Genomic DNA, 27,657 nt, shown 5'->3' on the forward strand with positions numbered 1-27,657 from the left:
TATGGCAATCTCCCAAGTAATCTCCTCTTCTTTGATTCTCATGAGTACTTAGTATCGGCCATTATTGTATAATACTTATACGAGGACTGCTCAAAAAGTATCGCGATTTTCGAATTTACGCGGGTTACGCATATTCGATTCTAGATTTTTTTGTGACATTATGTTGGTACTCATGTCTCTCACTTATGCTGACAAGTACGGCTATATTGAATGTTCAGTTAATTTTTGACAACTTCTTACATGCGCTTTGGTTCATCTTCGATTTTTACCTATTGCAAAAATGGATCAAAGAATCTGCATCAAATTTTGTGTGAAAAACAAAATTAAGTGCCCGAACACATTCCGAATGTTGATTGAACTTACCTTGGAGCGAAGGAAATTTAATGGTTTATAATTTTCCCACACAGATAACTTTCTTAGTTTTTTGCTAGGATTGATGTGGAGGAATATCAATAACTTTTGAGCAATTGTAATGTAACCATGTGCGAACTTTATATGTCTTGAGCTCTGGGTCACTGTCTTGGAAAAACTTGAATCCTCGGTTCTATTCTTTTTTGTTGACATTTTGCTTCATATTTTCTCTCAGGATGTTCAAGAAAACATTCTGATTCAATACATTATTCTGAAAACAGATAGCAAACGTTTTAACTCTCATATGGTCGGGGTTCTGCTAAAACGAACCAAGCACCATTAAATCAACTTATTTTCAATTATTGAGATATTATTTTTTTCCAAATCAGAAAAAGTGAGTCAATAGATACCATTCATAAAATTAGCCAAGTGCCGTTACTAAATACTAATGTGTTGTGTAATGATATTATGCTAATAGCTAGCATGTACTTGGTTCGTTCTATATATATATCTATATATATATATATATATATATTTCGACTTTCTGCATGGTGGAGTACGATGACAAGTTTGAATCACTGTATAAATTTGAAAAAAATAAAATGCCATACAAATTAAATTCAAATTTCTGCATTACTCGAGAATTAATCAAGCAAATGAAACCAACATTGCATGTAGAGGTTTTAGGGTGCAATAATTGTTTCTACGTTGGTCAGATACTCCTCCCCCCTCTCTGAGGGGGGGGGGGGCTACCATACAAATGAAACACAAATTTCTGCATTACTCAAGAATTAACCAAGCAAATGAAACCAAATTTGGCATGTGAAGGTTTTAGGGTGCAATAAATATTTCTATTTCCGATTTAGGGCTGTCTTTATTCTATCATATTTTCTGTATAAAATATTTGTTCCATGTAACGGAGAAACATTATTTGCAAGTGGTTGAAAAATCTTGAACGAGAATTATGTTTGAAATTAATCTGATATTATAATGATGAGTTTTGTTAGAAATACTAGGAATTTTATAGTAACAGGTAAATTCAATGGGGTCGATTAGAAGATCAATCAATGAACAGTTCTGCGATTGGACCCATGAACTTGCTTATAGTAAGAAAACGTGAATGTTTGAAGGTATTGATAACAGAAAACTAATGTTGGGCAGGACGAAGTTTGCCGGGTCAGCTAGTAACTTCGATAAAAATAATAACACAAATCTGTTGGACAAAATAATTGCTCAACAATGTAGGTTGTACTCTGGTTTGTATTTTCGCTTTCGTATATTACAATGTATTTAGAACAACTACTCGTGTATCAATCAAGGTATCCTTTCCTATCGAAATAATTCAACAAATACTCCATTCTACATTGATAATTAGGATGACTAAATATTTGTCTACGGAAGTTAACCGCCTCAGCGGACATACTGAGAAGATTGCCCAAATCTGCATTTGTCGTGTCTTCCATTAACCGCAGTGGTATCAGAAAAGTAGCGAACATAATACCTACAAATCCCTTTCGCAGCATATCTACCTGTATGTCCAGCAACGTGGGTAGAGTCTTGGTGTATCCTAGTTTCATTAAACAATCCACAAGCTGACTGTGATAGAATTGAAGCAGTAGATCGAATTGATCAGTTGTTACATCATTACAAGAGGAGGTGAACAATAGATAGCTGAGGTCGATAGCGGGTGAGCCGAAAAAACCGACTGCGTAATCAACTAGGATGCTGTCGATGAGATTCTTGCGTGAATCAAACTTGAACATCACATTGTTGACCCATAAATCTCCATGATTCAACACGTTGAAACTAGTGTCGTCACGTGTGTATACATTACAGCCTTTAGCGATAACAGTTTTCTCCAACTTTGATAACTTTTTGGCAATCGTTTTGGAAGTAGTGGGCCACTTTGCCGCTTGTTCTGCGGTGGATACTACACCGTTTTCAAAGAGCGGGTACAAATGCTGAATTTCTTCGTTAATGTTGCGATAGTTATGGTCACACATGCTCTCTTCGTCCTGTAACAATCGTAAACATTTTGGTAATGTTTGAATCTCAAATCTATTATTTTCTTATACCCTGCTATAGAGAAATGCAGTAGCAGCATGAAATTTTGAAATCTTCTCCAAAACCATCTCCAGCTGTTTATACGTAAGTCCTTGTTTTCGATCAGCATTTTGAAAGCCCTGTAGAGCTAGGTCCTCGAATATAAAATGCTTCGGATTCTCCGCACAGACCACGTGCGCTCTGAAAAGGTACATTCTAATATAGATCGGAAAATTAATCCAAGTGTACCTACATAGGAGCTAATTTTCTAGTATAGCCAACATTGGCTAACATTTGCTCAACCTTCGGCAATATATTGTTGTAAACAGCAATCTCGCGGTGGAACATATCATATTCCTCTAATATGTCAGCCATTCCTTCGGATGTTAAAGCAGACTTAATGATGTACGTCTGGATTCTGCCGAGCAATGGTAATCGTGCATCAATGGATATCGATATGGTGTACTACGAACCTGTGGTTCTTACTCCCGGTAACATAGTTTATTTTCACTCGTAATATATCGGCGGAATAGTTCTCTCCTTTGGCCAACGCGGGTTCCACACAATATTCCTTGATTGTGATTGAATTATCAAACTGCTCCTTACGCAGTGCGCCTTCCAAGTATTCTTTCGTGATATAGGGATATTTTTCGGCGGCACTCACAGGTTCCATGTCTGCACGGTGATGTTCCTCTTTGAAAGTCAACTTACGTATTGAAATAGTGCTGCTGCATCAGTAGAGCACGCAAGATAAGAGAATACACCTATCGGTAACGACAAACGATAGCAACTGGTTATCGTCATCGTTGGCAACGTTATGAAATGTACTTTTCGCGAAAAGTGGCACATTCACCCCACCAATTCGCTGTTTCTCTAGCTCACGCAAGAGATGGAAAGCACAGACGAATTGAGAAAAGATACCTATTTGTTTGGGTCGACATCATCGTTTTTTTTGTTTTCATTTGTGCCGAGTATATTTGGGTGAGTTTGCAAACACGTGGATTATTCTCAAAAGTGCATGCGTGTGTTTGTACGCTCTCAATAATTGGGATGACTATGGTCGAATCGAAACGCTGCTATCAAAAATAATACTCACTACATGACACGTCGACTAGGAATTTCACTACAGATGTCTAACACCACCGTTAATTAACATTTTGTGAAGCTTGGTTACGCATATCGCTACGATGGGTAGTACACTACTTCACGGGTTTTTTACAATGGGTCACATCTCTTGCTTCGATTCATTTTATAATCGCAACGAATACACACCGTTTTTGTGTCGTTGAGCGAGTAAAATCATGGAGTGATCGGAATGAACCACTATTATCTACCCAAAGATAGAGCTTAGAGTCTGGTGGGATAGTTAAGGAATTATGTATTATGAGCTTCTACCAAGCTACCAATCGAAAAATTCCAACGAATACTACTCGGGCGAATGAAGAGCAGTGAACCAGGTGAGACATCAAGAATTGATCCATATGATAGGCGTCGTGTTCCACCAGGGCAAAGCTAAACTTCATGTCTTTTTGACAATCCAACAATTTTTTGTTGAAGTTTGGTTGGGATACCCTATCCCAGGAGTTTTCAAGTTGTGTTCCGCGAAGCTTTCGTAAGTGCACCCACATTGCTCAATTAGATATGGCACTGTCCGTTTATCACTTTATGTTCGAACTTCTGTCAATACTTTGGAGAGCATGAAATCGCCCTGAACTTTCCGGACAACCCAATGCATAACGAAAGAACAAACTAGGGCAATGTTATGCGAAAGTCGCAAAATCGCAAAAATTTATTCAATCAATGTGAAGATAATGAGATAAAGGGACAGGTGCTGATGCCTGAGGTTCTCTCACCGACGAAAATTCTTCCGACTTACACAGCGCACTTCATAACACGCTGTCTAACAGTCTGTCACAAATGTTTTTCTCATGTAGTTACTTACTCATGACGCTTAAACATAATCATTCTTAATATTTAAGCTATTTCTGTTTAGAAATCGATCCTTCAGAATCTACTATCGCAGAAACAATAGAGTTTCTTGGTGGAATATTGTTTATTAATTTCTATCCAAACTTAACGAATTTATTTAGTATACAGGTAAATCTTTCGTTTGTGCGGGGGATAGGTAGCGCTCAAAAAAAAAATCGTGCAAAACTTCACCAGTAGTTTTAAAAAATCGTGTTCGGTACACATTTTGAAAAAACTTTTTTTGCGCGGTAGGGAAAAAAAAGTTTCCCCCAGGAAAATAACTCAAATCCACGCCATTCACCGTTCAATTTCCATTTGTTTCCTTGCATGAAACAATCTCTGGGTTATATCTGTGGTGTAACCGCAAGGTTGACGTAGGACTGCCGTTGATTTAGTGATCATGTGTTTGAAGTGCATCTGAATCAATTCTCAATGAATGGATGAATGAATATTTGTGGGGAGGAGAGGGGTTTTCAATTTGACTGAACGAGTGACAAGATTATCACTTCATTTGAAAGATAAAATGTCTACGTGTTATATGCATTGTAAGCAAACTATTGATAGAATCGAATGTACTGAAGAAGTTTTATGTCTTTATAATTCAAGACAACAACAGATTATAATATAATCTGTTATATTATAGAATAACTTGACAGCAATCGATCGATTGGTTCTTGAGTTACCGCATTGAGTGTGAAGCAATTTTTGTTATTGTGAAAAAATGGAAAAATCCGAATTTCATGTATTGATGAAGCATTGCTTTTTGACTCTGCTGGAACGGAGCCCGGATAACGTTTGCCAAGCCATGCTTTGGTTTGCACTGTGTTTTTTTTCGTCAAAAAGCAATGCACGCGCAACACGAAATTCGGATTTTCACATTTTTTCACAATAACAAAAGTTGCTTCACTCTCAATGCTGTAACTCACGAACCAATCGCCCGATTGCTGTTAAATTTTGACACGCGTCCATTGAAAGATTGTGTTTTGTGATAGTCAAGTAGATTTAGATTTTTGCAAGATTTGTAGATTTTTGCAAGAGGTGCCATCTAGACGCTAACCTTATGAACTGTTCAGCCGAACTGTTATATACCGATTGGTGCGATTTCAATAGCCTGTTTTGAAAGCAATTTTAAAGTTTTTGGATCGAAATTATAGGAGATTGTGTCCAAGATACGACCGCATTGTTGACGTAGAGCTACGCTGTTATTTTATATAAGTCGCTTGTTAATAACTTCGAATATTATTTAATAATGCTGTGAAATTTTAGAAATAACTATTTAGTAGAATGGTTTGATCGCCCTGAAATAGTTTTTTTTTATTGTAGAATCAGTTGACGATAATTGATTGATGATTTATTCTTGCCCTCGCAGAACAATACACTAACTGATCGTATGCCACAATTTGTTTCATGTCAATGCATTGAAATTTACCTCGAACGCTATACCTTTTCCTTTTTCGCAATTGACATAGACTCAGCTACAGTCGATTATATACTTGTTGAACCAGCACCATTATTCCACATCTCATAACTACATAAATATAACTTTGGCACCACATTGAAACAACAATAATGATAATACTAGCAAGTATCAAACATCATGCTACATGTTATTTAGTATTGCCTCAGTGGAATCGCACCTCTAGACATCATCCGTACAACGTAAACCAAGCGCCAAACAAGCGTTCGTCATAGTTATATTTTCAATAGAAACGCTTCTGTTAATATTACTGTATTCCCCAAATATCTTTTGGCGCACAACCTTGACGCCTGCTTCGCCATACCGTCAGTTCAATTCATTGAATGCAATGTCAAAGGCGCCAACAAAGCCTTTATGATGACGGAAAACAAACAATGTTAACTGCTTGGAAATAGACTGAATATCAGCCTCAGCAGAGATTCATTACTAATACCCCAACGCAAATATTTCCCTCCCGCACTTTTTTTACACACTCACGTATGCACATGAATATCCATATTTCGATGGCTTGAAGCAACTAAATATACACACACTTATCTCCGTTTTGCGCTCTTTTTTAACAGAAGCCCTTTCTGTTAATATTGCCGGTCTAGATCGGCTTAGTTGCCATCCTTGGTGTGTTTTACTACCGCCAAGCGAAACTAATTCACAACCCAAATTCCAGAACATTTATTTTCTTGGTGAGCCAACGATAGCCTAGCTTGATGATTCTTCACACAATTGTGTAGCTCAGAACATTAATGTAATGGCGTCAGTTTGATGCAATGATTGCAATGCCAGAGACATCAGCCAATGATTAACTTGGTCGCGTCCACAGCTCAACCCGAAACGAAGGCATGTGATGAAGCAAAACAAGGAAGAACAAGCGATGTTCATTGCTTTTGAAACAGAACGAGAATGAAAATTTGCCTAAGCGAGATCCACTGTTCATACTCTAGGCAAATATGCCCCTTCGTTGTTCTTCCCTTCCCTCGTTCACGGAGACAACTCTGTTCGGAAAGCACACAAATCAGCAGAACAAATGTATGAGAAAATATACGCTTATATTTTTCATGAATTTTAACCATTTACACACCAGTGGATTGGATGTATAGAATATCAAACAAATCTTAGGGAATTTCCGATTCGTTTGGTATGTGAAAAAAAAATCGTTCGCGGCAAAAATAGTTATTAACGTTAACTTTATTTCATAAAAACGTGACCTGTTTTCTGATTTGGCACCCTTAATGAAAGACGTAGCTCTACATCAAAAAGTAATAAGCATATTAAGTTTAGACATTTTATCTTTCGAATGAAGTGTTTATCAAACCATTTCATTTAGATGTTTAGGAGCTATCAACGCTCAAAATCTGGTTCTCCGGCGTAACCTTTACGTTTTCGAAACTTTGTACTTACGGCCTAGTATAGAAATGAAAGACGTAGTCTTACATCAAAATATTTTCACAAGCTCGAGAACAATTTTTCACCATGAAAAACCATTTTGTATTCAACCTTATTCAAGTGGTTCTAAACGATTTTTGAGCAATGTTTAGCTGCCGAGTAAACGAAACAGTGTCTGACATGATGGTTGCACTCGACGATTTCAAAATTCATCGGAACGAAATCGGCGAAACCAAAATAGAGCGTGACTGGTTGTTACAGTATTAGTACAATAAACTCTATTCACATTCACAGCCGCTTGGCTTTCGGTTTTATCGAATTAAATCTGTAAAATATGACGTATTTTATGTTTGTTGGTGAGTTCTCACATCACAAAACTGCGTTTAGTGCAAAATATTATTTATTTTACGTCACTTGGTTTATCTCCATTACATTTATACACCGCAAGATATCGATAACTGTAGTAATCTACGTGAAAAATGTATTTTTTTTTCTCCAAACTCTGTTTTTCATCTCATTCATTTCCAATTGTGCTACATCTTATGGAGAGAGCTTAGAAAGAACAGTCCATACCAGTTCTTAGCAAGTTCTGCCCCACTAGGTTCAATCACTTTGCTCCGTGAGTTTGTCTCTTTCTTGCCCTTACCGAATTCAATTGGAGCACTGTTTTCTGGCATTCTAGCAACGCGCTCCACTTATGGCATTCGTTCAGCCTTAGCAACTTTCTGGATGCTGGGTTCGCCTCAGAGATGTGCTAGTTCGTGGTTCATCCTGCTTCTCCATGCTTTGTTTCCCTGTACTCACCGTATATCGTTCTGAGCACTCAGCGTTCGAAGACTCCATGTGCTTAGGAGTTCTCCTCTAGCATCGTCCTTGCTTCGTGCACGTGGTCATATAACAGATTTGTACGTGGTACACTTTGTAGGGGGTCAGGGTTTGTTGGTGATTTATGTGGTTGACTATGGGTCTTTGAATTTCGTGGCTGTTGTTTTGGTTGCTATCAAACTCGCCGACCAGTTCGAGCTCAGCGCCATCGATTTCAACCATAATACCAATAGCGGTTCTGTTATAATCAGCCCCTCTCATTGGCATGTATTGAATCTTAGACAGATTGATCTCAAACTCAATCAACCCTGTTTCGTGTTTCAGTCGGGTATACAAGTCTACTACCGTCGCTTGCTTCCAATATTATTCACATCATCGGAGAACTGACTTGACTTGTTGAAAATTGCATACATTGAATAGTAAACAGAAGAGTCCATCAAAATCCCTTGTGAGTCTCAAAAGATTCCGACAGATCGCCTCAGATTCGCACACTACACCTCATGCCGTTCATCGTTGCCGATATCAGTCTTGTCAGCTGGGGAAGATGTACTCGTTTATGATTCTCTGTCGTTCGTCGATAATATCATATCCGGCTTTGAGGTCAACGGAGGTGTGGCACAGTGTCTTAGAATATCAACAAATATTCACGAGAAACGAATATGATTTTGTTCCTGTGTATTTTGTTTGCTATAATGAATGAATGCGACATTGAGTGGGGTTCATAACTTCGCTGTTATTTATACTTTGGACATCAAAAGCAACAAATTGATATTCATCACATCCGAAACGATATTCGTTCTGGCAGTGAATTTAAGTTCAAAACAAATTTTATTTGGCGAGACGGTAGCAACGGCATATGCAGAATGGATACAACGAGTGGTTTTAGCTACCGTCAAGTCATTTGCGACATCGGGAATTTCATAAGGTATTTCCGATTACGGCATCCGGCAACTGCAAAACCCAACCGATCACAGCAGCCTCAGGTTAGAAGTTAACCTTGATATTCCTTGATATTCAGTTGATATTCATTTGGCTGAAATGAAATTTAGTTCTGACGTTTCCGACAATCAAGATGAAAATGACACTGGGTGGAAAAAATAAACATCAAAACATATTGAAGTACAAAAGTACATTTGCTAGCCCGAAAATCTGTGCATTTGATCTTAGCGAAGATGATTTTTTCCAACACTGGTGTGGCATATGCACTTGGTTCTCAAATCATTCGTTCGCGTTGAAAAAGGTTCTTTTGGAAAACTTACCCTAACTCTAACTATCGGCCTTGAGAAAGGCCGTTTGAGATCCTCGACGCCCCAGCCTTCTGGTCGTTATCTAGATGACTGATGAATCGTGAATGAATTTACCAACTCACATTTAGCTGGCGGCTGTGGAAGTTGATGTTGAAGAAATGGCCTTGCATCCTAAATCGACAAATTCACTCGTAAGTTAGCCAACAGCCAATTACTAGTTTCTGCATCTCCCCCGTAATGAAAAAAAACTGTTCCCAGCTATTGTGTGTTATCGCAGCTCTGAATTGCAACAGCGACTTCGGCATTGAAATGTATAGTATACCGATCGTGGTTGAGCCCGCCATTAACTAAGTATCGGTTTAGTTTTGCGCGCATTTACTTCGAGTACCGTATATTTTTTTGTTACAAATCGTGTTACGCTTATAAAGGAGTAAGGTTTCAAAGGAACGTAAATTTATTGAATTTATGCTTTATTTTGCATTTAATATACTTGAAGAAGGTAATTATTGCCAGAAACAACAAAAAATCTCATTCTGCACCATCCCAGCCCCTTCCGTAGAACATATTAGGCACAAATTCCTCCACTAACAGTACACCTTCAAAATTTCCAGCTATTGTTGTTGAATATCTTGAATACGCGTGACCATAATGCAATTCGGAAGAAATTTCTTTGACGAAAAATCTCCCGGGCTGAACAGGGATCGAACCCGAACCCCCAGCATGATGATGGCTCACGGGAGCTACCCTCTGACGTATTGATCTTATGTCAAATCATTTCTGATTAAACCGATCGAAATTTGTTGTAAACTATACCTGGTTCTGTAAGTAGCGGCTAGCTCAGAGAGGATAGTTAACCACAGAGTCGGCTTTCAATAAAAACCGAAGCAGGCTCACGATTTAAACAGCAAACAATAGAACCTCGAAACTGTAAAGATTCAACATTTTAATAGAAAGAGAATGGTAAGTAGATTCGGAGAGAGATGTAGGTTCGGGGTTTTTTCACTTACGCATGATACCTACATACAGGGGTCGGTCCCATCGGTCAAAGTACGATGAGCGGGGGCCAGGCTCTACCAGACCTAACCGTAGTGTCAACCGATTTATCTGTGTGCGTGTGGAGCAGCGATAACGAAGATGCTCGCTTACCATCGGCACATTTTCAGGTAACTTCTCCATCGGTATCTACTGCGAGGAGGGTGGATGTCGCCAGTCGTAAACGGTTCCCGGGAGCAGCAACTTGTCCATCCCCCATTGTCTCTCGTACGTCGACGGTCCGTGCGCTAAGAAGGAGTCGAATCTCTTCCACCTTCCCTTACAGCTCCAAGATTTCGTTTTCGCTTTCTCTCTCTCTCTTTCTCTCTCAATCTCTTCCTATTTCTCTCTTCCTTGTAGTTTTTCCTTTCCACTGTTCTGTAGTCATGAGTCATGAGTAGGCGTTTGTAGCAAATGAGTTAGGATCGGTTAGCTATTTGTTGATTTTAAACTTTTTGTTTGAATCGGTTCTTATTAAATATTGAGTAATTTTATTTTGTTTCGGTTTTTATTTTTAAACCGTAACAACTTAAACGTTAAAGTCGCACTTTAAAAAAAACAAACGGCTTTCCATACCTTGTCGGTGATCTCTATGAGTCTCAAACGATCCCTAGATTTGGCAGTTGGTGAGATTACCCTTTGAAGTACAGAGTTTTGGTTCGTATACGTTCTCTCCATACTATAAATATTGAATTTAAATCCAAAAAATAATGGGTGTGTCACATCAAATTGCATCACGGAAAAAACGCTGTAGAAATTCGCCCAGTAGACCGATCCTTTTGAAAATTTTAGACAGTAAAATAAAAACTATTAAACAACTTTTGGCATTTTCTTTTTATTCATACTTCGAGCCCAAGCCCGTATGCTCGCACCTTCCTCTTTACCCCGTCCATAAGGTTCTGTACAACGTCAGGTTGTAGTTTTTTTTGGACAGAAATCCATTTTCTCTTGAATTTCCTTTGGCACGAAGGTGACCCCGTTGGCTTCGTACCACTCCAACACGTCCTTTGAATAGTGGCACGAAGCGTGATCCGGCCAGAAGATGGTCGGGCCCTCGTGCTGCTTCAATAGTGGTAGTGAGCGCTTCTGTAGGCACTCCTTAAGGTAAACCTGCCCGTTTACCGTGCCGGTCATCACGAAGGGGGCGCCCCGCTTTCCGCAAGAGCAGATCGCTTGCCACACCATGTACTATTTGGCAAACTTGGATAGTTTCTGCTTGCGAATCTCCTCCGGAACGCTGAATTTGTCCTCTGCGGAGAAGAACAACAGGCCCGGCAGCTGACGAAAGTCCGCTTTGACGTAGGTTTCGTCGTCCATTACCAGGCAATGCGGCTTCGTCAGCATTTCGGTGTACAGCTTCCGGGCTCGCGTCTTCCCTACCATGTTTTGCCTTTCGTCGCGGTTAGGAGCCTTCTGAACCTTGTATGTACGCAGGCCCTCCCGCTGCTTGGTCCGCTGGACGAATGAACTTGACAAATTCAGCTTATTGGCGACATCCCGGACCGAACTTCTCGGATCACGTCTAAACTGCTTAACTACGCGCTTGTGATCTTTTTCACTGACGGAGCATCCATTTTTGCCGTTCTTCACCTTCCGGTCGATGGTTAGATTCTCGAAGTATCGTTTTAGTACTCTGCTGACCGTGGATTGGACGATTCCCAGCATCTTACCGATGTCCCGATGTGACAACTCCGGATTCTCGAAATGAGTGCGCAGGATTAATTCACGACGCTCTTTTTCGTTCGACGACATTTTTCCAAATTTACGAAAAATTGACAGTGAAGCATGGCCAACGTGATCTATACACTCTTATCTGATTATAAGCGAAAGCTGAAGATATAATTCCTAAAAATTAAATTTCTACAGCGTTTTTTCCGTGATGCAATTTGATGTGACACACCCTTTATGTTCTCTAAGTTCATATGATACGGCAGTGAACGCTGAGATGGCAAAATTTTGGAAGAAAAAAAAGGGGTTGTGTTCAAGACATTACTGTATTGTTGACGTAGAATGACGCTGTTATTTGATTCAAGTTGTTTGTTTAAAACTTCTGATATTATTTTAGAATGCTGCGAAATTTTCATTTTTCGTTTTTCTCAAAAGAAACGCTTCTTTTAATATTACTGGCCTCGCAAAAAGTAGCATAACGCATCACATACAAAATTCCAGAACGACTTTCACTCTGTTGGTGACTAAATAAACAAAATAAACTCTTTCTATTAATCTCAATAACCTCTCAAAGAGTTGGATTGCTTCATTAAGATAAAGATTAGAGCAAATGCCATACTTGTTGATGGTAGTTTTGCGACTGACACGTCAACCCTAATAACTCATAACATTCCAGCATAATTATCTGGCCCGCTTCATCAAAGTGTCAGTTCAATGCATTGATGCAATGCCAAAGACACCAACGATCCCCTTATGATGACGGAAAACAACTTGAATAAAAAAAAAGATTGAATATTTATCCTTTATTCATACCCTAGCGCAAATATTCCCCCTCCGCTATCTTTCCTCCTTGTTTATATTTATTCTCACGGCTTCATAATTAGTACCAGGGTCCGGGGAATCTTCGGAGGTGGAAAATGAAGCTTATATCTTAGTTTAAAGCGGTCTAACTAGGACTATTTCGGCAGTCGCCGTAAACAAAAAGTGAATTGACTAGAAAATGAATTGACTAGCGTTGAAAGCGAAGATGACTAATGAATTATTCTAGTCAATACTTATTCTGATTGACGCGACTGATGAATACTAATCTGCCTCTTCATTCAACTGACCTCAATCCACACTTCCATTTCCCCCTGACACTAATTTTATACCGCGTACACAATCTTATTTTCCGTGAACTCAAACCAACAAACTTAGACAGTTATTAGGTATGCTAGAATGGTCCTTGCGTTAGTATTAGTAAATTACGTGTAGTTTGGGCACAACATTGCACGCTATTTTATACGTGTGAGTAATTTTCTACTACGATACAAAACAATCTAGCTATCCTGTAGTATATGTCAAACCACGATGAACTCAGACATTAATACATGCATACGTGGTACATGAGAGAGAGAGGAACGAATTCGTTTTGAGGGAAGTCACTTCAAAATGCAATGAAGACAATTTGACGGGGAAGAATGAAATGAGATAGTCGAGTCGTAGAGAGGGGAAAGCGACTAAACGCCCGACTGACTGTTTTGTTATTTTGGCGGAGAAACTGCGTGAAGAAGCCAAAAGTCATTACCTACTGAATATGGAGGGCAATTTCCCCATAGTCAGCTGACTATGACAATGGTGAGCCCTGATTGGTACCACCAACCAATCACCCATCAAAGCATCAAAAATTTAAAAAATTGTTGCGATGCACACAGGAGCAGATACTTGAAGGAGCAGGCTTGAAGCAGCTAAATATACACACACTTATCTCCGTTTTGCGCTTTTCTTAACAGAAGCCCTTCTGTTAATGTGGCCGGTCTCGATTAGTTTAGCTGTCATCCTTGGTGGGAGTTTTGCTACTGTCATGTGAAACCAAATCACAAGCAAAATAGCCTAGTTTGATGATTCCCCACACAATTGTGTAGTTCAGAATCTTATGCAAAGGCGTCAGATCGATTTAATGATTGCAATGCCAGAATCATCAGCGAGTGAGTAATTTGGTCGCGTCCACAGCTCTATCCGAAACATATATGACGACACAAAACAAAGAAGAACAATATATGTTCATGCAACAAAATCGACCCGTTTCTGAAGCGGATGGTGACTGGCGATGAAAAGTGGGTCACTTACGACAACGTGAAGTGCAAACGGTCGTGGTCGAAGCCCGCTGAAGCGGCTCAGACGGCGGCCAAGCCCTCATTAACGGCCAGGAAGGTTCTGCTGTGTGTTTGGTGGTATTGTTGAGGAATAAACTATTATGAGCTGCTTCCCTATGGCCAAACGCTCAATTCGGACCTGTACTGCCAACAACTGGACCGCTTGAAGGTAGCACTCATTAATGAGAGGCCATCTTTGATAAACAGAGACCGCATTGTCTTCCATCAGGACAACGCCAGGCCATTTATTTCCATATCTAATATCTGTATAAACAAAAATGGAAGGCCAAATGTGTTGGTGTGCCCTAAACCCGAGGAAGGAATGGTCCGATTTGAGCTGTCTTTATTTTGTAATATGCTCTGTATCATACAAGTATTCTATGTAACGGAGAAACATGTTATTTCCAAATGCTTGAAGAATCCTGAACGAGAATTATGTCTGAAAATAATTTTATATTATAAGGACGAAGTTTCGTAGAAGTACTAGACAATTTATAGTAAAAGGAAATTGTAAAGGGTCAAAGGGTAATCAATCAATGAAGAGTTCAGTGATTGGACTCACTAACGTTCACTTAGTAAGAAAACGTGGATGTTTGAAAGTATTCAAATCAAAAATCTATTTTCGACGAAGTTCGTCGGGTCAGCTAGTTATTAAAATGAATGCACTGGTGGGGTCACATCCAAGATCACATCCAATGCATGATGGAAAGTGAAGGGAATGATGATGATGATGTTGGATTAAAGAGGCTTTAAACTTTGCAGTTCATCCGCCTCTATGAAGGGAAGAATATTCAACTTTTTTTTATATTGCTTTCTCTGTTTGTTCTATTTCAGTTTCTGGACACGTAACACTGAGAGAGAGAGAGCGAAATTATTCCTCTCGCGAGCGATAAACTTCTGCGCTTCGTATATTATGAAAAGGTGCACCTTTCCCCTCACTACATGTCCATTATACCCGCATCGATGAAAATGTTGTACTTTTCGGTTTGTTTTAATTCAAGTAAAAAACATGTAAAAAAAAATTTTTATAAAACATTTGGCCGATTATTTCGAAAACCAGTATATTGAACGGCAAGAAACTGTTTTTATGTTTTGGAAAATATGAGTTTCCAAAGATACAATTGAAGTTCTTCTTAACATGTCCGACTTACCCTCATTTCCCCTATTTTTATTATTTCCATTCCTTAACGTATTTAGCTATAAAAAATTCGAAAACTCTTCGAACGCATTGGCATTGCAATCATAGATTATCCTTTCTTTTTTCGTGTTACGTTTTCTGAAGGTCCGTTAGCAGATGAATCCTTTGTGCAGAAAATATGGTAATAAACCTTCGATCAACTTTCCATATTGTGGGTTGTTGTACAGTTGTCTCCTATACTCTGTTGCATTTTGAGCGCTGCTGAATACATTCTGTATGGCATTGTAATCGGCGAAAAGGAATGGCATGAAGCAAACTGAAATGATAACTTCTAAGAACCCACATCTCAGTAAGTCACAGTTTAGATCCAATAAAGTAGGAATCTTGCCCAAGAATCCTATTTTTGTTAAGGTTTCGACCAGTGCCAGGTGGTAGTGATAAATCAGTTCCTGTCTGTGGTTATCACGTGTTTCACGATCACAAACCAAATATAGGAAGTATATCAAATCTACAGCAGGTGTACCGTAAAAGCTCAACTGGAAATCAATCTGAAAACTGGTCATTAGTTGATTGACGAACCGAACTTCATGCTAAAACTTACAAACAGTATATCAGAGACGCATGTTCTACTGCTATCAAATTGAACAAGCATATTATTGTAATGAAAATCGCCGTGATTCAACACTGTGGTAGCGAAGGCTCGGTTGTCTTGTTTAAAAATGTCTAAACCAAGAGGCCAAAAGCTCGGTATAAGCTTTTTGAAATTTTCCGCGTACTTCTCGAATCCACTCCACTTTGATATCTCTTCTACAAAAATAACGAAATTTTGCTCCATGAATTTCACTCCGTCATTTGCCGTCCCATTGAAAAGGCCATTTGAGACGTTTATTGGGTTTTTGTTCTATAAATTATTTAGATCATTTAGCTGTTTTTGTGTCATACTTTTGGATTAGATTTACCTTGGTATCATTCAGCAGAGAATAGGAAGAAGCATGAAAAATCGCCAACTTCCGGGCTACCAACATAGAATTAGTCAGATTCATTAAACCTTTGTGAAGCTCATATTTTTTGGAAGATACATCTTCTAGAATTATCATAGGCTGGGGATCAACAGAGACAAACACTAGTCTGGGGAAGATAGTAAAAATAGTGTATTGAATTTTTATGTCATTTGAATGTTTCGTATGAATTAAGTATTGAAATATACAGTCGATTGTACTTACTCTGGGGCTAACTGGACATTAGCTTCACCTGAAGTTTTGAATAAACTCTGCATCCGTCTAATCGTATCTTTGTACAGATTGGCTTCATTCTCGAATGAAGCAACATCATCGAGTCGGTTAGTTTTCGACGAAGTTAGCTTGATGACAAATGCAATTTGTTCCAGCCTATCCTTGGACCGATAGCTGACAATGGCCCGATACAATGTGCTCGAAAATTGTTCACTAGCACTCACATGTCGATTTATGAAGAAATCCTTCACCGTTAGTGATTTGTCATTTTTCGCTTGGCCTAACACCTTCTCAAAGAAGCTTTTATCCAGCCAACCGATTGGACCTTTTTTATTACCCATTTCACGCGAGTGTTCTCTACGAGTGCAGAAACACTGGATTAATTGGGGAACCGAATGCACTCAGGTCTGTCTCAAGATATATTATTTTATAGTCCTGTACATGTTATCAGTAATGTTTGGTTGTATGTGATCACTACATGACATGGGCAAATTTATTGTTTCATTTTTTGTCAGTATCTATTTCACAAATCAACTGAAAAAAGGTGTGACGTGGGATCGAAATTGGTGCATTTTGTTACGGCTAACATTGACAAACACAGGCGACTGGTCCTACAGGATGTACTTTCTACTGTTGCTAACAAAATATGTAATCAGATGGATTTGCAATAATACTACTGATAAGTATATCTAGTGTTGGTTTTTGTTTGGATATGCCAGTGGGTGATTTCTAGAGTAATTTTGATGTATTACTCGCTATACAACTTTGATTACACAATGGCGGGAGCTAACAGTTCTGGTATCGGCACGCGGAAACTACTTTGGAATTCTGTTTTTACAAGAGCACTTTTTTTTTTGAAAACGTTTTGATGAAGGCACATTTTGACATAGAATAAAACGGTAGAGGCAATTTGGCGTAGTGGTTAACATCTGTATTTCTTACGCTAAAGGTCACGACTTCAATTCTCACTCCCGATATTCTACCTTCGGAAAGGAAGTAAAGCACTGACCCGAGTGACGAACCAGCCAAAAGATTGAAAATCACAATAATACACCAATAAAAAAAAAGAAAGAATCAAACGAATATTAATCAATATATACTGAATTCACCTAAGAGTCTTTCCGTGACTTCTTTCCTATTGATCAAATTAGAAAACCACCAAGAGGATCAGCTTAAAGCTTAAAGGTGTTAACGTAAAAATCGAATCTTCGATGGTCATATCCTAGAGAAGGCGTAACTCTTACAAATATCAATCTCTGATGAAACCTGGTAGGAATGTAAATGATGATAGATGCGACAATCTAAGTAAAACTAACCGAAGCGAAACTCATAACGGATTGATTAAATACAATGGAATTCAAATTCAAGTTCGTTTTCAATCACGTTTGGGGTTTTGCGAATGTCTGGCTTTACAATGACCCAATATTCTTCGATAGGTTAAAGAAATCTTTCGGTAAAAAAGCAACATTATTCGTTTTGTACCCTTCTAAGATGAAACGATGAACCGGCAGAAGGCCAAATCTGGCAACATCAGTATCAGACTTTCACGGAACCCAAATAAGGACATATTAGCAAATTACTAGCAAATTTATCTGAATTTCGCGGAAGTAATTTTTTCATTTTACAAAACAATAAATAAAATGGTTGAATTTTTTGTCTTCTTTTCTTCGGCACATATTGTGATATTGTGTTATTCTGAATTTCGTGCAGAATATGTACGAATAAGTTGACATCCCGTTTGCCATTCTAGGCTTTTAGGCTACATTTGATTGCTTCAAAGTTCGTCTTGTTGTATTCCGGTACTTCTCCATACTCCCAGTCGATGGGCAATTGTCTGTTTTGTATCAAGATTGAGTATTCAATTGCTGTGTGAAAATTTTTTTTTCCAAAGGGGAATCATAAACTCATACACAGAAAAGTCGTCGGTGATGTTAGTGAATAATAGGTCTAAATAATAATTTTGGGAATTTTTTACGTGATTTATGTGATTAATTTCGAGATGTGCAATTCCTCCTTTGTTCCATCTTACTTTCGAAATTTCAGTCACAGAGGTATATCTGTTCAGATCTGCCAAGTTCTCCATTTGGTTTAGACATAAAAAATAACCCACCGGTCAGTTCCAGGTGCATTTTCTGGACAGACCTTGTCAGTTAGGGCGGGACAAGGGAGGAGAAAGATGAAGACGGCGGTTGAGTTGAAACGGCGACAACAGAGGGAGGTGATAAGGAAGATGGTTGAGTGGAATCAGAAATAATCAATGGGAAATGTTAGGTTGTGGACTGAGGGGAAGCAGGTGGTCTAGGGGTCGGGAGGAAAGGTTTTGGGGTATTTATGGAGAAATTTTCCAGCTCCCGTTCGAGCAACCTAGGGTGGAGTCAACCGTTCCAGTGCCAGAAATCTCCATATCTGTAGATTCCCTACCTTCTGCCTGTTTTATTTCTATTAAATCTTAAATTACTTCTGTTTTAAAATACATAGATGCACAAAGCAGCGCAATTGAATTTATCTATCAGCTGAGCGCTTGCTGGTCGCTAGGCACAAATGAGATGGTTTACCACACACCACCAAAAAGTAATTTGAGTGCTTTTTCACACTTTCACCAGTGAGCGGCTAATGTCATTGGCATGCAACTAACCGCTAACCGCATTAAGCTAGAAATCCTGGGACTGAGCGAAGTCCGTTTGCCGAACACCGGAGAACACAAGACACCATCCGGGCAAGCCCTGCTTTATTCTGGCATCCGAGGTGAAACATCAACTCGGGAACGAGGGGTTGGATTCCTATTCAGCCCGGAGGCCCATGCGGCCTTAATGAAATGAGAACCGATAAATGAAAGAATAATCGTCGTCAGATTTAGAACACGGGTGAGAAACCTTACGATGGTCCAGTGTTACGCGCCAACCAATGCTGCCGACTTGCAAGAGAAAGAGAGTTTCTACAGCCAGCTGAACAGCGTGGTTGAGAAGATTCCGAAAGGAGATATCCAAATCCATCTAGGAGACTTCAACGCGAAGATTGGCTCCGACGACGAGGACCTCGAGCGCGTCATGGGACGCCACGGTCTAGGATAGATGAGCGAAAACGGAGAGCTGTTCGCTGAGTTTTGTGGCAACAATAACATGGTCATAGGTGGATCGCTCTTCCCGACCAGCGCATAAGGTCACCTGGGTTTCCCGGGATAGCCGAACAGAAAATCAAATTGACCACATCTGCATCAGCCGAAAGTGGAGAAGGAGCCTGCTTGATCCAACAAGCGCAGCGCTGACAAAATCGGATGTCGCTACGACGTCCGCCGGTTGGAGAACCCAGAGGTGAAAAGGGCCTTCGTCAAACAGCTTGAAGCCCGAGTCTCTGAAGTACCACCCGGTGGAACAGTTGAAGAACAATGGACAGGCATCAAGAACACCTTTACCACGACAAGTGATGAAACTCTCGGTAAGCTGCGTAGCGGAGGAGAGAATGGAATGACGGATGAAACCTGGAGGATCGTCTATGAGCGGAGAAAGGCGAAAGCCGACATTGGGCAGGTGCGCACTAGATCGGCTAAAGCAGCTGCCCGCCAGCGTTATGCTGACCTAGAGAAGGCAATCAAACGATCTTGTGGACGGGACAAGAGAGACTGGACCAACTCCTTAGCCGAAGAGGGAGAAATAGCTGCCGCCAATGGAGATATCCGCATATTGTACGATATTTCTCGTTGCCTTAGTGGTGTCAGGACAAATGCCAGAATGCCGCTGAAAGATCGAGAAGGTCAATTAATGACAGAGCGTACAGATCAGCTCAAGCGTTGGACTGAGCACTTCGGCGAACTCTTCCGAGCTCCAAGCGAGGATGATCAACAAAACCCGCAGCGTACGGTACCTACAGTGCGGCGCATTAACCGCGTCAACTCCGCGGTGCCGTCATTAGCTGAAATAGAAGCGGCAATGAAAAGCATGACATCCAATAAAGCGCCAGGAATAGACTGCATTCCTGCTGAAATGCTCAAAGCTGACCCAAGTGTCAGCGTAGATGTTGCATCAACTTTTCACAGATATTTGGAAACCGCGACTTTTTCGGCCGACTGGATGCAGGGCATTTTAGTAAAAGTCCCAAAGAAAGGAGATCTTTCCGAATGTGGTAACTGGCGTGGCATCGCGATGCTATGTGTGACTCTGAAAATACTTTGCAAAGTTATCCTTAATAGGATACAAGAGAAAATCGACGCTACTCTCCGATGACATGTGTGGACCACATCTCCACGCTCCGGATCATACTGGAGCAAATCAACGAATTCCAGGATTCTCTCCTGCTGGTGTTTGTTGATTACGAAAAAGCGTTTGACCGACTCAACCACAAAAATATCTGGGATGCACTTAGGCGTAGAGGAGTTCCGGAGAAGCTAGTCATCTCATCGAAGCACAATACGAGGCATACTCGTGTAAAGTCCTACATGATGGTGTCTTGTCGGACCCTATAAGGGTTACTGCTGGAGTGAGACAAGGATGTATATTATCGTCGCTACTCTTTCTCATCGTAATGGACGAGATTTTAGTTGGAGCTATTGACTATTGACAGACCGAACCGAGGATTACCGTGGAATCCTTTAACCATGGAGCAACTGAACGATCTTGATTTGGCCGACGTCGTTGTCTTGCTCGCCCAACGTCGAGCGGATATGTAGTGCAAGATTGATGACCTCTCTGAAAGCTCCAAAGCAGCAGGTCTCAAAATAAATGTCGGAAATACAAAGTCAATGGAAGTAAATAGTAACAATTCCTCCAACTTCACAGTAGCAGGGCAAGAGGTTGAGAAGGTAGAAACCTTTCAATACCTTGGTAGCCAGTTTACGTCAGATGGTGGCACTAAGGTCGATATAAACACACGGATTAGGAAGGCTCGGTGTGCCTTTGCGGGTCTCAGAAACATTTGGCGCTCAAGCCAAATCTCGCTACGAACGAAAACCCGAATTTTCAATTCAAACGTCAAAACCGTACTACTATACGGTTGCGAAACGTGGTGTGTCTCGACCGAGATAACGTAAAAACTGCGGGTATTTGTCAACAGGTGCTTGCGATACATCATCCGCGCTTGGTGGCCAGGCAATTGGATTTCCAATGTGGATCTTCACCGCCGCTCTCAGCAAAGGCTGATTGAAAACGAAAATCGGGAGCGCAAGTGGAAGTGGATTGGGCATACATTGCGAAAGGGCGCAAATGAGATCTGCAAAGAAGCACTCGACTGGAATCCCCAAGGACAACGGAGATGAGGCAGGCCCAGAGGCTCATGGCGGAGAGGCTTAACGTTGGACATCCAGACTGTCGATGAAAACCTCACCTGGCGTCAAATCAAGTGCAAAGCAGGCAGTCGTCAGCAGTGGTGATCTTTTTGCTCGGCCCTATGCGCCAACCAACCGGCGCAGGATTCATAAGTAAATCAAGGGACAAAGCATCTTGACGATGTTTACTTACCACACCTGCTCAATTTCTCTTTCGGATGAATTAAAGCTGAGTGCTAATCGAAGGATAAATGTCGGATTTGCTGAACAGCTGCACTCTTCTAAATTTTCCATCGAAACGCATTTTATAACAAAACTCAAAACATCTTCGCGTAAACTGTATTTGCTTTAGATCGGATAGTTTCGGATGGCATTATCTTATTTAACCCGGATGTTTTCGATTGAATTTTGGATTGGAAAATTCGGTGTTTCCACAACAAACTGGCTTTGATAACATAGCTTAAATAGAACTGAGTTTTCTCAAAAATCAAGTCAATGGCAATAATTCTCGATCAATTGTACACATTTTGTACAGATCAGATTTTCGTAATGCACGCTTATGCTGATTATACATGCAATTTCAAGAAAAGCCTCCTACTGAATATTATCCCCTCTGGCGTTTATGTCACTTTGTGAGATTACGGCAGTACATCGGTCTGGCATGAAAAGGGTGTATATTTATAAAATGCATATCACAATTTTATGAATAGTTTATGTATCGAGTTTTATATTAATGTTAACAGATACAGTGGTAGACATTCGTTTAGCTGCACCCTATTTTTCCTCAATATTTTTAAAAACAAGTCAATTCTTTGTACAGTTTTGCTCATAAAAGACGATTATTGTTTATTTTCATCGAATTCATTCTAAAAAAAGTATAAATTCACTTTTTGTTTTCTAAGTAATTCAAATATGTGGAATCAGGGTGGACATTCGTTTAGCCGCATCCTAAAATTTCAATAAAAGAAAATTTGTGCGGCAAATTTCGAGTCCAATCGGTAGCTAATATTTAGTATGTACACCTCCATTTCGGATCACTTTGAAAACTCGATTTGGCATCGAGTCAGACAGCTTTTAAAGTGTTGCCATATTGATTATAGCCCAACATTCCTGAATTACTGCCTTGGGACTGGAAATGTTGTCAAATTGTCATCCGTTTGCATGGACCATCTCGGCCAAGATTCTCCATAGGTTCTCTATGGAATTGCAATCGACTGCCAGCAGGTCATTCAAGAAGCGGAATGTCCTTCTCGGCAAACCATGTCTTCGATTGCTTGGAAACGTGGATCTATGCATAATCCTGCTGAAAAAATGACATCCTCGGTAGCGTTATTCTCAATATGGCCAATCAAAACGTCCTCCAGTAATTGAATTCGGAGGGTGAAAATGAAACAAATGAGAAGCTTGCTGTGATAGGAAACGGCTCCCCACACTGTCATACTTCCGCCCCCAAAGTTTCGCTTCGATCTCACGGTATGCCGTTGACTTAAATTGTACCAATAGCAACTGTAACAGTCCGGACCATTCAAATTGAGCTTTTTTCGCCGGAAAATACAACATTTCTCCATTCTATTTTCCATGCCATGTATTGCCGGGCAAAAATGAGATGGTTCTGCTTATGGGTGGCGGTCAGTTTCGCCTTTCCTTGAAGTTTCTTCCACATGATGTTTGGTGACTCGTTCAAGATGCGCGCAATATGCCTCTTCGTTACTGGAACAACCGATTCTGCCTTAATGCATGAGCAGGACATCGTTTCCTGGTTGCTTCGTGTCTTATTCGACCTTTAAGGCGCAAAGTAACTTTGGTGTTCCCATTTGTTGGTCGTTATATCCCATTTTTCTGGCAATATTTAAAGAAATTCCGTACCACTTTCTCGGATCGACCAATTTTTGTTACGATCGAGCGATTAGAAAACTTTCGTTCACTGTTCACTCTTTATTATTTTCCGTCCCTCTTCCGTCAATAGAATACCTTTCGCCATTCCTTTAAATTCTACGTAAATCAATAATCTGACCGTTTAGAGGCGAATGAACTGCAAAGTTTAAAGCCTCTTAAAAACAAAGAAGATAAGATAATCTGACCAACTTCTTACGTTGCACATCTAATATTTATCTTGTAAATTGAACATTCCCAAGTATTTTTCCAAAAAACGCAGATTATGCGAAAACTCGATTTTCATGCCCTGCGGCAAAACGTATGTCTCGGGAAAAAACGACGTTTGAATGTTTATATTCACCGATGCCCCCTTGTGTGTGTGATTGTGACGCACGTCCTTTCAATAAAATTGACTTAAATATACTATCACTACACTGCCGTGATCTCGCAAAGTGACGCAAGCGACAAAATTGACATTTTACTTTTTATGTTATAGATCGATAAATAATACCAAATCCTTTTAATCGACTACAAAGTTTTACAGAAATGTGAAAAAATGAGCCCGTAAAAGCTTGAAAACGGAATGGCGTAAGCACCATTTCCGCCATGTTGTGGCGCAAGCGCTATTTCCCTTATGATGTGACGTAATTTGATTGTGATGCCATGTGATTTTTTTAACTTTTCTGATGGCATAGAATGAACGAGCAGGGACAGCAAATTTCATGCAACAACATGTTCCGTATTGGTCTATTTGTCGAATGAGAGTCACATGTCTTCTTTCTTGTAAAAAAAACACTTCCGAAAAGCTCGTCATGCCTAATATTTTGATCAAAAAACAGTCGTTCCCCGTGCAGTTCTACATTTATAAAAGCAATTTTGTTTTAGAACTACAAATCATGTAAAAAAAACCTCGTCAACTATTTAAATTCAAAAAATCAAACTCATCTTGAAAGAAAAAAAAAATCAATCTAGGGTATTCTCGCATGCTTTGTTGGATGAACGCCAATCGGTTGTGTAAACAGCGATTAAAATTTGCTGTTTCCACAACAAACTGGCGTTGGTAACATAGCTTAAATAAAACTGCATTTTTTCCAAAAATCAAGTGGATGGCAATGTTTTTCCATCAATTGTACACAATTTGTACAGATCAGATTTTCGCGCTTGCGTCACTTCGCGAGATTACGGTAGTACAGCAAATAAGTATTCCGATAAAAAGAACATTCCTAGTTGTTTTGTAAGTGTTTCAAGTTTTTTTTAAGTGTGGCTAAACGAATGTTTATTACTGTAATACAATAAAGGTTCGAAAACGGTTGGCTTTGTGGCACCTGAATAAAATGAGCTCACACCTCATAGACCATAATGCGATTTAATCAGTTTCATCAACAGTTTAGACAGCCTTTAAACATCAACGTGTGCATGTCAGCTATAATATTTTCGAGATATTTTTCACCATTGTAGTTCAACTGATTCAGATGATCTTCACTCGGTCCAATGTAGCTCGCTTCGTCGAAAATAATATTCAGATAAACTTCTGCAAATATAGGAATTGAGATAGGTTTTCCACCTATCTATATCATAAGAACACCTACCGAAGAAACTCTTTTTCAACAGCTCAGTATGGAGATCTACGAGACTCGGCACGCTCCCCAGGTAGCCAAGTTTGGTCAAGATACGCACAAACTGTCGGTAATACTCGTAGATAATCTCGTTCCGATGACTGAGCTTTATGTCGTGGCATACGACAACATTCAAAATGAACAGTAAATCGATGGCTGGCGATCCCCAGGAGCAACTCTGGAAATTGGTCAGCATTGTTTTGGTAACGCGACCAGCATAATCTGTTTTGTGTAGAATGTTCAATGTGTGGACGCTTGCGTAGTTCAAAACATTATAACCACTATCATTTGGATTCACGGCGTACACGTGGTTCAATTTCGCGTCCAGTGACGGTTTCAGTTTTTGGAATTTAGACACCAATTTTTCACAGTCTTTCCGAGTTTGTATCGTGTCACAGAACCTTTCAATATTGGTGGAGATTGAATCATGTATACCGTTCATATCTCTTGGAAAAAGAGTTTTGTTGAAAGCGGTTAGATCACAGCTCTGTAATGTTCATATGTTATGTTAAATGTTATTCAAACCACTCTTCAGCAAATTTCTAATAATTTACATTTACCTTTTGATTAAGGTTGTATGAAGCGGCATGTAATTTGGCAATTTCTTGAATCATTGGAATCACATCTTGGAAGGTGTTTAATCCTAGTTTATTGGCAGTCCATCCGAGCCAAGAAACATCCTCTATTACAAGCACAGAATGTGGTTTCTGCATTGCACTTATTAATCTACCGGAAATAATATTGGAAATAAAGATCAAGCAGTTTAAACTACCCGATTAATACCTACCTTGGATGGTGGAAAGGTTCTCCAGCATCTTCCAACATCTTGGTCATCGTAGGAAGTACTTTGGTATACATTCTAAATTCTGTGCTGGAGGAGGGCTTGTCGTTGAGGGGTGTTTTCACGACCAGGTCTATGGCTCGCTCCTGATGGAATCGATTCGAGCGATAGTGGAGTGTAGCGCGAAAGGTGCTTTCATTGCTAGAGCATTCGTCTGTTACCGGACGAAGCTTGAACCCATGGCACAGTGTTATGGAGGGGTCATTTTTTGTCCTCCGGATGATATCCAGAAGAAAATCGTTATTCAAAAAGCTAGGAACGCTTAGTTCAGAGCCGTTGCACTGCTTCATGTTGTTAGAAATGAAGAACCCAAAAGACTGAGCTTCGGATTGGGGAGTTTCATATATCAGCTGATGGTATGACTAGTGGTATGATTGATGGGTAACTTGGTATTTTTATTGTTGGTGATAACAAATACGCGAGCGTTCGGTTAGGGCATAGCTTATTTGAGATGAGATGTAATAGATATGATAAACAAAAAATCAAATCGTCATTGCTGCTCAATACATTTGTGTACACTGTAAAATATGGATGATAATCAACTTCCTTGTCGGTTCGGTTAGTTAACATTATTTATAAGTTTTGGGCGGGGTTTGTTAAATGCTGCGCCAAATTGTTTTTGAGTTTTTGGGAAACATAAGTTTTCAACCACTGATATTTGAGGTATGAAAATAATGGACCAAGATTTATTTTCTCAAATTCCGTTGAAACTGTAAGAATTAAATACAATCATACGAGTCTGGTTCTGTCATACTGTAATGGCACACAATGTTTGTTTATTCGTTATGGTGTTCTTACGAATTCGTATAACCATGATTAAATTAATGATTCATGAAATCTCAAACAACTTGAGATATATAATTTTCAACAGATGATTATAATTATAATTATATTTCGAACAGTTGAAGGGAAACCTTTCAATTAAAAGTAGACAACGAGCAGTGATATTATTCTCATTTTCTCGTTCTATATTTAACGACACTAGAAATGCCATAGTTTTTCTAATTTGATAAGGGGTGCAATTATGTTTTCTACTTCTTCGAAGCTAAAACAGCATTATTTTTTCTTGCAATAAAATCAATTTGTTATCAACTCCATCTCTACATACCCAGATATATTATTTATAAACTGCACATGCCATTGTCAATAGAATCGTCATGGTTCGTCAGCACGTTATCGCCAGATTTGGACTCCATCGACAAAGAACATACATAATCAACACATGTCCGAAATTGTTTTATACACATCAATTATATCTGGCTGGTCGTTCATATGTGCAGCTATTATCACGAATGAAACTTAAGGCAATAAAATAATGGAGCCAGTATTTCTATGCGGGTGAATTGTCTAACCTTTTTTAGTGGTGTTCAATGAATCATTCTGGATGGGGAGTTTGAAAACATTGGTGTATCATAGCTTTTATCAAATAAATTTTAAAATATACAGTATTTATGATACTTATTCTATTGCTTTTTTATTATGATAATATTGGTGCCGTATCAGGTTGTCCGGTAATTTCTACAATTATGTTTGCACGATTTCATTCCACAATCTATCACTAATCCCATGTTC

The 27,657-nt window shown here is 39.5% G+C and overlaps 4 protein-coding genes across 6 annotated transcripts; 1 reads left to right on the forward strand and 3 right to left on the reverse strand.

Moving 5' to 3' along the window:
• Positions 1-1,610: 1,610 nt before the first annotated feature.
• LOC129778453 (uncharacterized) lies at positions 1,611-3,581 on the reverse strand. Of its 2 annotated transcripts, XM_055785348.1 has the most exons (5): positions 3,491-3,581; positions 2,868-3,158; positions 2,648-2,812; positions 2,427-2,595; positions 1,611-2,366 (listed from the first exon to the last, which is right to left on the reverse strand). In XM_055785348.1, the coding sequence occupies exons 2-5, from the start codon at positions 3,065-3,067 to the stop codon at positions 1,662-1,664; spliced, it is 1,239 nt and encodes a 412-aa protein (XP_055641323.1). In that variant the 5' UTR covers positions 3,068-3,158; positions 3,491-3,581; the 3' UTR covers positions 1,611-1,661. The 2 variants fall into 2 exon arrangements, with proteins under 2 accessions (XP_055641323.1, XP_055641324.1); XM_055785349.1 differs by lacking the exon at positions 3,491-3,581 and having other exon boundaries at positions 2,868-3,171.
• Positions 3,582-15,173: 11,592 nt separating this feature from the next.
• Positions 15,174-17,011, reverse strand: LOC129779011 (uncharacterized). Its single transcript, XM_055786244.1, has 4 exons — positions 16,488-17,011; positions 16,224-16,392; positions 15,866-16,165; positions 15,174-15,812 (listed from the first exon to the last, which is right to left on the reverse strand). The coding sequence occupies exons 1-4, from the start codon at positions 16,835-16,837 to the stop codon at positions 15,414-15,416; spliced, it is 1,218 nt and encodes a 405-aa protein (XP_055642219.1). The 5' UTR covers positions 16,838-17,011; the 3' UTR covers positions 15,174-15,413.
• Positions 17,012-19,960: 2,949 nt separating this feature from the next.
• On the forward strand, positions 19,961-20,716 carry LOC129774120 (uncharacterized). The gene has a single exon (XM_055777819.1). The coding sequence runs from the start codon at positions 19,961-19,963 to the stop codon at positions 20,714-20,716; it is 756 nt and encodes a 251-aa protein (XP_055633794.1).
• Positions 20,717-22,877: 2,161 nt separating this feature from the next.
• Positions 22,878-27,326, reverse strand: LOC129778464 (uncharacterized). Of its 2 annotated transcripts, none has more exons than XM_055785364.1 (5): positions 27,194-27,326; positions 26,032-26,526; positions 25,805-25,970; positions 25,218-25,731; positions 22,878-25,159 (listed from the first exon to the last, which is right to left on the reverse strand). In XM_055785364.1, the coding sequence occupies exons 2-5, from the start codon at positions 26,373-26,375 to the stop codon at positions 25,008-25,010; spliced, it is 1,176 nt and encodes a 391-aa protein (XP_055641339.1). In that variant the 5' UTR covers positions 26,376-26,526; positions 27,194-27,326; the 3' UTR covers positions 22,878-25,007. The 2 variants fall into 2 exon arrangements, with proteins under 2 accessions (XP_055641339.1, XP_055641341.1); XM_055785366.1 differs by having other exon boundaries at positions 26,032-26,447; positions 27,194-27,270.
• Positions 27,327-27,657: the final 331 nt, after the last annotated feature.

Source organism: Toxorhynchites rutilus, chromosome 3, assembly GCF_029784135.1.
Source record: "Toxorhynchites rutilus septentrionalis strain SRP chromosome 3, ASM2978413v1, whole genome shotgun sequence".
NCBI lineage: Eukaryota > Metazoa > Arthropoda > Insecta > Diptera > Culicidae > Toxorhynchites > Toxorhynchites rutilus.